Below are 8,534 nucleotides of genomic sequence, written 5' to 3' on the forward strand. Positions count from 1 at the left end.
GCTTCCCAAACCGCCTCGGCCAGCTTTGGCCAACAATGCCAGAAAGGATGCTGACCCAACTGCCAACTCCAGACGCACACATGCCACCGAGGGCCTAGGCCCCTCTGAAACCCACCCTTAGGCCTGGGGCAGGAAGATGTCCACCCCAGCTCCCACCCTCCCAGGTCCTAGAAGCACTGGACAGAGAAAGGAAAGCAGTTTCTCATTTAGCAAGAGAACAGCCAGAGAACAGAGGCCTCACACAAGTTTTCAATCAAGCTTTTAATGAAAAGATCATAAAATAACAGTTTCTCATCACTGTACATTAAGACTGCACGCTTCTGAATGGAGAGATCGGTGAACTGCTTTACTATGACACTTGAGGGTTGCATACCTGCAGCTCTGACCTGAATTTATCCAAATTCTCGAGGGAAGTGAACTCAGTGTGATGACTGACAGTGGCGGTGGCCAGTACAGGAGTGCGATCGTGGTCCCCCCTTCCGGGGAAGGGCGTGTAGCAGGACATGATCCCTCTTCCAGTTCCCATTAAACAAAACAGCTATAACCCCATCCCTCCCCTCCCCCTCGAGGTATTTGTGAATGGGCCAGTGCCCAACCTGGGGTCCCTCAACGGGGGAGGGGGAAAGCAAATGATGGGTGGGGGACAGAGAGGTTCCCCTCAGCACCTGGCCCCACAGGGCCCCGCCAAGTGGAGGGGGGGAGCCCTGGGGATCCTCTCTGCCCTGAGTGAGGTCTGTTATGCAGCATATTTGAGGTCAATAAATTACAGCAATAAATAGCAAGGTGAGGTAGGGGGAGGGGTTCCCGGTAGAAAATTAAAGTGGGGTGACAAGCCCGGTGGGGGATGGGTGGTCCTAGGCAAGGGGTCCCAGGCAGCCTCAATTCCCACAGCGTACACCCACCCCGATTTGGAATGTCAGACTGAGGCTCTGGTCAGGCCCCGCTCCACAACCCCTTCCTGGCATCGGGTTCACAGGTTCAATGATGCCCAACCTGGCTCTGGGGAATAGCGAGGGCCTTGGTCCCTACAGGGGGCCGGTAGGGCTGGGATCCCTGGTCTGTTCTGAGGCCTGGCGCCTCTGCTTTCGCCCCCACAAGCCAAGGGGACGGGACGGATGCGGCCGCCTCTGCCCTGATCCCTGCCCTCCCGGCTGCCCAGGCCTCACCCTGACTCAGGACGGCCGCGGGGAGGGCGGCTGGGGTCCGCCTGCCCAGCCAGCCCGCCCCGATCGCACTCCTGCATACGGCCAGTCCAGTGAATACTGACGGGTGGGTGTGGGGGCGGGGGCGGCGGACAGCCCAGAGCCCCCAAGTGGCGACCAACGGTAACACACACGGCTGTGTGAGGTTCTGAAAGTCCGTCTGTGTCCAGATTGTTCGTTTCACAGGCTGAGGTGTATGGCTATGCTGCAAGTCTCTGAGATTCGTATTTGCTTAAAGGTTCATCTTTTCTTCTTTACCTTTTTTGCAATCCTGGAGGAGCCCCGGTGGCGGGCTCGGTCTGGCGGGAGCGTGCGGTGGTGGAGCCGTCTACCGCTCGCTCGCCCCAAGTCTGAGAAATAAATACATTCATCACTGCACAAACATATTGATACAAAAACAACACTGTTCAGAGTGTTTGCACCGTCTGTGTAGGTAAGGACCGGCCCAGTGAGCCCCTCCCACTGCCGGGGTGGAGGTGGGGGTCCCCAGGGGGGCGGGGACCCGCTGGAGTCGACGGAGCTGTGCAAAGGTCCTGGCTTTTTGGCTTGAGAGGGACCCTCACATCAACCCACCCAAGGGTCGCAGGCAGAGCAGCGGGATGGGGGCGCACATCCATCCCAGGGCCCAAGCCCAGGCTCAGGTCCTGTGGCCAGAACTGACAGCCACCCCTACTAGCTGGCTAGCTGGCAGGACCACCACAGTCTAGCCAGGAGGCCTGGGGGGCGGGTCAGCACGGGCCCAAGCTCTTTGGTGCCAGCTGGGCTGGGAGAGGCCCGGGCTGGGAGGAGGGCTCAGGGGCCTCCACGCCTGCCCCGGCCCCACGGCGGCCCCTCTGCCCGTGAGCCATTCCAGGGCCTACTCAGAAGGGGCTCCGGCGGAAGGTGGGGTTCACTGGGACTGGCCTTTTATCTGCTGAGGTCTGAAACTGTAAAAGTTTATGTAAACAATGAGATAAATATATTAGTATCTTTTTTCTGAGCCCATTGAGGTTCCATACGCATTCAAAATGTGCTTTGGTTTAAAAAATAGGTTTTGTGAATTTGGATGTGAGCTTTTGTCTTTTTTTTCTTTTTCTTTTTGTTGTTGTTTATCCTCTTTCCTACATGACATCTGCTATTTTCTGTTTCCTGTTTCTCCGAAACATTCAGGAATTAAGTGACTAAAGCAGAGAACTGTAAGCCGCCCTTGGCCTCCAACAGCCTAATCTCCTGGTGAGGCTCTAACACACGTCCATGCACACACTCACAAGCACACATTCCACATGAAACCAAAGGAAAAGGAAAACAAAACCAAGTGTTGTGTTAACCCCGCCCGCCCCACAAACCCTTAAAGTCTTAAATAGGAAACTAGTGTTTCGCTTTCTTGTTAAAATACAGAGAAGGCTCGATATATGATACAATACTCAGGTGGGTACAATACTACGTCGCACGAAGGTCGTCGAGTGAGGGCCTCTGCGCCCAGTCCCTGAAGCTCTGCCATGAACCACCTGCTTCACCGGGGGCCACGCCCAGGGGCGTGTGTGCAGCTCCCGCTACAGACTTCTGTCGTGTGGCTTAAGTGCTGACGGAGTAGGGGGGTCGGGAGAGCAGAGGCGCTGGAGGGGCCCCCGCCTGACTTGCTGGAACACAAGTCCCCAGAGGGGAGAGGAGCAGCCCGAGGCCGGGGGTACCCCAAGGGCTCAGCAGGGCCCCATGTGGCCTGCGTGCCCTCACTCCCAACACCCACCACTCGGGTCCCTGAACTCAGGCTCTGGTTTCAGCTGGAGGGTCTCTGGAGGGGTGGAGGGTGGGGGTAGGGGATGACTCCGGAATTTTTTGGTCTGAACTTAAAGTAGAAAAAAGAAAAAGAAATGAAAACATGAAGCAAAACGAAGAAGATAAAGCCGCTGGTCCAGCCCTGTGGCTGCAGTAGGCTGAGGACAGTGGTGCCGACCTCTCGACCTTGGCCTGGCCTTGTGAGCATGGCTCTAGGCCCATGGAGGTGTCTGAGGCTGGTGGAGAGCCCAAGGCGAGAGGTGAGGGTAGGGTGGGATTCAGGGCTGAGCCCATGGGTGGCAGCCAGCCTCTCCCCAGACCGCCCAGAGATGCCAAAGCAGAACAGGTCCCCACCCTGCCAGGGGGGTGGGAGAAGATATACACATCCCTGTGGTCAGCCCCTCTGCACTGGTCAGGTAGGGGCTGCTGCTCTCCCGAGGTCAGGCTCTTGCAGGCCCAGGGGACAGGATGGGGGGGGCTCACTTCCGCCCCGTCCTGGCCTGGCCGGGAGCCTCCAGGAACTTGTCCCACTGTGTGGCTCCCATCTCCTGGCACCTGGTCCTGTGCCGGGGGCTCCCCAGGGGCTGGAGCACCTATACCCCCACTCGGGCCCAGATGAGAGGCAGCTCGGGCTCCCTGACGCCCAGCAGCACACTCAGAACACCTTCAGGGTGGCCAGCTGGCCACACGCGCACAGAGGAAGTACAGGTGCCCCTTCTGAGAGGGGGCACAGGCGGGGGGCCCAGGAGGGCGACAGAAGGGAAACACAAGCGTCACGGCCACAACTGCCATCACCAACCAACGTCCTGTTCTCACAAATTCAAGAGGTAGCAAAAGGTCAGAAGTCTCTCCACCTTGATGGGCAAGGAAGGAAGGAAACGCGACATGAGTCCACACGTACCGCGCACACCACACACACGGAGAAAATGGAAACGCGTACCAACGTCCTGGCACCGCGGCCAGCCTCCCCCCGCCCCCCACCAACCCCAGACCTTCCAGTTCCAACATTCACATACACGTTACACGGGGTTTTCTCTTAATAAAAAACAAGTACCTCTAAACAAAGAATATTCCTCAGAAACTATGGGAAAAGCACTCTCTCTCCTGAGGCAGCCGAGGCAGGGCTCGGGGCCCAGGGAAGCCTTTGGCCAAGAAGGGCTTCTGGGGCCTGGAGGGTGGGCGCCCAGCCCACAGTCGGGCAGGGGGGGGTGCCTGCCCCGGTACATTCAGTCTGCAGACCCAGGCTCAGCCCCGAGGGGCCGGAAGGAAAATAAACTCTTGTTGGTTTTGGTTTAAAAAACAGAATTCAAAAAGAAAAAAGGAACAGATCAGTAGGAATAACAGCCACACAGGCCCAGAGGGCTCTTTAGTTGTGGAGAGGTAGGCGGTGGGGGCCCCTGACTGTCCCAGCACCAGTGAGCGGTGACCCCTGGCTCGAGGAGGGAGGGCGCTGTCCCCTCCCTCTGGCACCGCTCCCCGCAGAGCCAGGCTGGCAGCACAGACACCCCGGCCGCGGCAGCCCTGCTCCCCGCAGCATGGAGGGAGGCCCCCACTCCCCCTGCTCCAACACAGCCTGCGGGACACCCCCCGTGACCCACTCCCGCAGGCCCCGCCGTGGCCCTCACGGGGAACTGGGCCGGGCAGGATCAGGAGGCAGACGGCGCAGCAGCCACATGCACTCGGGTTGGGTGCTGGCTGCCCGCTTCTCCCCTTGGTACAGACTGTGGATTAAAGCTCTGGGGTGGGGGGGGGGCTGCACCAGGAACTGCCCCACACCTGGGGCCTGGCCACTGTGCCCCTGCTTTCCTGGGCGCCCGCAGGCCAACAAGGGTCTTTGGCTTCTAGGAGGGGGAGGTGTGCATGCGCAGGTGGCTGATGAGGTTGCGCTGCTGCGTAAACTTGCCCCCGCACAGCTGGCACTCGTAGGGCTTCTCGCCCGAGTGCACGCGCATGTGCTCAGTGAGGCGGTACTGGCGGGTGAAGCGCATGCCGCACTCGTCACAGGCAAAGGGCTTCAGGCCCAGGTGGCTGCGCATGTGGCGCGTCATGGTGCCGCGCTGCGTGAACATCTTGCCGCAGATGTTGCAGGGGAAGGGCCGCGTCAGCCAGTGAGTCTTCTCGTGCTGCCGCAGAGTGGCCGGGTCCTTGTAGGTCTTCTCGCAGACCGAGCACTTGAAGGGCCGGGGCTCGGCTGCGTAGGCCGCGCTGGGCGCTGACAGGTCCTCGGCCTCCTCCTCGGCGCCCCCGCTGCCTGTCTCATAGGCACCCTCCTCCTTGATGAAGAGCTCCTCCTCTGTGTGCGTCTCCACGTGCGCGTTGAGCTGCTCGGAGCTGGGGAAGCCCTTAGCGCAGGGGATGCACACATACAGGTTGTCCCCATAGGACACCGTCTCATAGCCCTCCTGCCGGTACATGTAGTGGGCGCCGGCATGGCCGCTGCCGCCCTCGCTCCCGCTTTGCCCACTGTCCTCACTCCCATCCTTGCCGTTCTCCTCCTCCTCCTTGCAGGGGTATGAGGGCTCCCCGTAGGGCCCGCCCGCCACCGCATTGCTGGCCAGGATGCCGTTGGGAACCCTGTCCCCAAGCCCTTCAGCCTCCTCCCCTGGGCAGGGACCCTTCGGCGCTGCTTCCCTCCGCTCAAAGGGGGAGGCAGCCACGGGCTCCTTCTTGGCCCACTCCTTCTTGCGGGCCGAGTGCCGGAGGCTCTTGCGGGGGGGCTGCCCGCCCGGCCCCTCCAATAGGCTCAGGGGGTTGTCCTCGGCCCCCTCCAGATCCATGGGCTCACTGGGGTTGCCCCCCAGCTCGGCGTAAGAGGCACTGTTGGCGACGGGAGGGGCGGAGGCCGAGAGGGGTGAGCCTTGCTGACTGTCACTCAGCTGGGCTGGGTCGTCGGGGGTGAGGGGGGGCCCGGGGGTGGCAGGGGGCAGCGGGGGGCTTTTCTTGGACAAGTCCAGGCCCAGCTCCTGCTCGCAGCCCCCACCACTGCCATTGGTGCTGCAGCCACCCAGGCCGGCCTCCCCGCTGGCTGGACAGACCGGCCGACCCAGGCCGTGCGCGCTCTCCTGGCTGGAGCCGCCCAGGAAGAGCTCCTCATCGGAGCCTTTGGCCTGGGGGAGCTCCTGGGGGGTGTGGGCCCCCTTGCGCCCGTCCACGAGCCCCGGATACCGGGCCTGGATGACAGAGGCCGTGGACAGCCGCTGGCCGCGGGGTGGCCGCCCCAGGCCGGCCCCACCCCGCCCGGAGCCAAAGGGTTTGCCAGCTCTCTTGAGTTTGCGCCGGCAGAGAGCTGCCAACTCGGGCAGCTGGAGGTAGCTGGCGGCGGTGAGGAGCGTGCTGAAGTTGGGTTCGGCTGGCTGGTCACTGGGCAGCAGCTTGCCGGTGTAGATGAAGTCCAGGATCTGCTGGAACACCGTGGAGCTGACCATGTCCGTGTCCAGGTTGATGAGGTTGTCGTGCAGGACCAGGGACTTGAAGTAGATGCTGCTGGCGGCCAGCACGTTCTTGTGGGCCCGGAAGATGGAGTTCTCCACCATGATGATGACGTCACACAGGAAGCCCTTGGTCCGCTGCTGGTTCAGCTGCAGCAGGAGCTGCTTCGAGTGGCTGGGCAGTTCCATGTCGGGCCCCATGTCCCCACGCCCTGCCCACACGCACCACCTGCGGGCAAGAACAGGTACGCGTGTGCATCAGCGGGGGACCCTCCTGGGGTCCGGCACCTGGGCAGGGAACTCACGCCACCCAGGCTGCCTGAGAAGGGGGGCGGCACCAGCCCATCTGCAGACTTGAAAACACAGAGGACAATGCACATGGTGGCAGGCAACGAAACTGGGATTTGAACTTGGCCCAAGGTATCATCTCCGCACTAAAGGAAGCCAACCACGTGCCCAGATGGGACCCAAAGGTCTTTGGCCCGTCTTTGGCCTCATAGACCCAAAGGCAGGGGTCTATGAGGTGCTGGGTGGCTGGACTTCTCACGTGGGCATGCAGCTTCCCAGCTTTCGAGACAAGCCAGAAATCCAGGTTTTCAGGTGAAATCACCCCATGCAAAATGAAGCTTCTTTTTCCTTAAATACCACGTGGGCCAGATCAAACATGCAGCCTCTGGTCTGCGACCTCTGCTCTAGGCTGGGTCTCTCTCCAACAACCCTAGAGGCTTCCCAAACTCTGAGGTTTACCAGCATCACGTGACACTGCAGCCCAGCTGCCACCCCCACCCCACAAGGCCTTGCCCCACCACAGGCACTGAGCACCCATCCCCCCTACCCCCTGCCTGGGCCTCCAGGTGCTGAGAAGAAAAGGCAGCCTGGCCAAGCCCTGGCACCGCTGGGCCCCAGGGACTTTCTGGGCAGGGCAGGCAGTGCTGTCTGAGCCTGGGAAACTCGCCAGACTGGCACAGATGCTAACTGACGTCACTGAGGAAAACACATGCAGAGGAATTCTGTGGTGGCTGCGTGGCAGTGTGCACAGGGGTCTCTGGGAGCAGCGTGCCCCAACCATGCACCCACCCCACTGGGCAGCAGGGTCACAGCGCACGGCCGTGGCTCCCCACCCCTCCAGCCACTCGAAGCTCGTGCCCTCCCAAAGGTGCTCTGAGCCGTGAGGCCGACAAGGGGCTTTCATGTCCTTCTGCTCACGGCCCAACCTCGGAGAGAAATTGACTGCTCTGAGCCTCCCCCACCTGGGATCAGCTCCTACCAGGCGCCCAGCCCTGCCTCCCTCAGGACAGAGCCCGGAGGGGTTGCACCCACCTGCCTTCCTCCCACTGGTCCGTACCTGCCCTTGTTTGCAAAGACAGAGGAAAACCCCCCATGATCCTGTGCACCCCAAGGAAGACTTTGAGCACCCAATGACCACGTGGGCCAGCACTCAGGGCCTGACAGCAGGAGGCAGCAAGCACCTCAGGCCAGCTCGGCCTTGTCAGGCTGTTCAGAAGCTGGAGCCCAGATCGCGCAGAAACCAGCCCTCCGCCACTCCCTGCCCCCAGAGCCAGCCAGGAAGGGACAAAGAGCCCAAGGCGCGGCCTCCACACTGGCCTAGACACCTAGCCCCAGCACCCAGAACAACTGGCAAGGGGACTAGCCGAGGGCAGGAGGTCCTGGCCTCCGAGAGCCAGTGAGTCCACAGCAGCCCTGTCCCCAAGCCCCAGCCTCCCCTCTATGCTGCCAGCGCTGCCCGCACACAAAGGACTGCAGGCCAGGACACAGGCTGAGAGCTGCAGGCTGCCCAGAGTCCCAAGGAGGAGGAGCAAACATCCTCCCTCTGCCGCCCCCACCCCCAGCTCCCCCTCCCTGACCTACCGGAGTGCCAGGGGCCCAGAAACCATGTGAGCAGCAGCCAGCGGGGGTGGCCTCCTTGAGCGCGTGGCCTCCCTGGGGGTGCATCAATGCCTGGTCACCTGGGGAAGGGAAGACAGACAGACATGGTCACCCACAAAGGCATCAGCAAGGGGAGGGGGGAGGTGCTGGGGGACCTCGCTCCCAGGAAGGTCTGGGGATCTCTCTGGCTGGGACGCCCAGACAGCTGGGCAAGAGACAGTGGTCATAGTGCCCACAGTCAGTCCCCGTGGTAGGAAGAACG

The 8,534-nt window shown here is 61.5% G+C and overlaps 1 protein-coding gene across 1 annotated transcript; it reads right to left on the bottom strand.

Moving 5' to 3' along the window:
* Positions 1–256: 256 nt before the first annotated feature.
* HIC2 (HIC ZBTB transcriptional repressor 2) lies at positions 257–8,280 on the bottom strand (the record flags this gene model as incomplete). Its single annotated transcript, XM_079941937.1, has 2 exons — positions 257–6,614; positions 8,255–8,280. 2 exons carry the CDS (start codon positions 8,278–8,280, stop codon positions 4,799–4,801), a joined length of 1,842 nt encoding a protein of 613 aa, XP_079798063.1. The 3' UTR covers positions 257–4,798.
* Positions 8,281–8,534: the final 254 nt, after the last annotated feature.

Source organism: Stenella coeruleoalba (assembly GCF_951394435.1).
Source record: "Stenella coeruleoalba genome assembly, chromosome: 14".
Classification (NCBI taxonomy): Eukaryota; Metazoa; Chordata; class Mammalia; order Artiodactyla; family Delphinidae; genus Stenella; species Stenella coeruleoalba.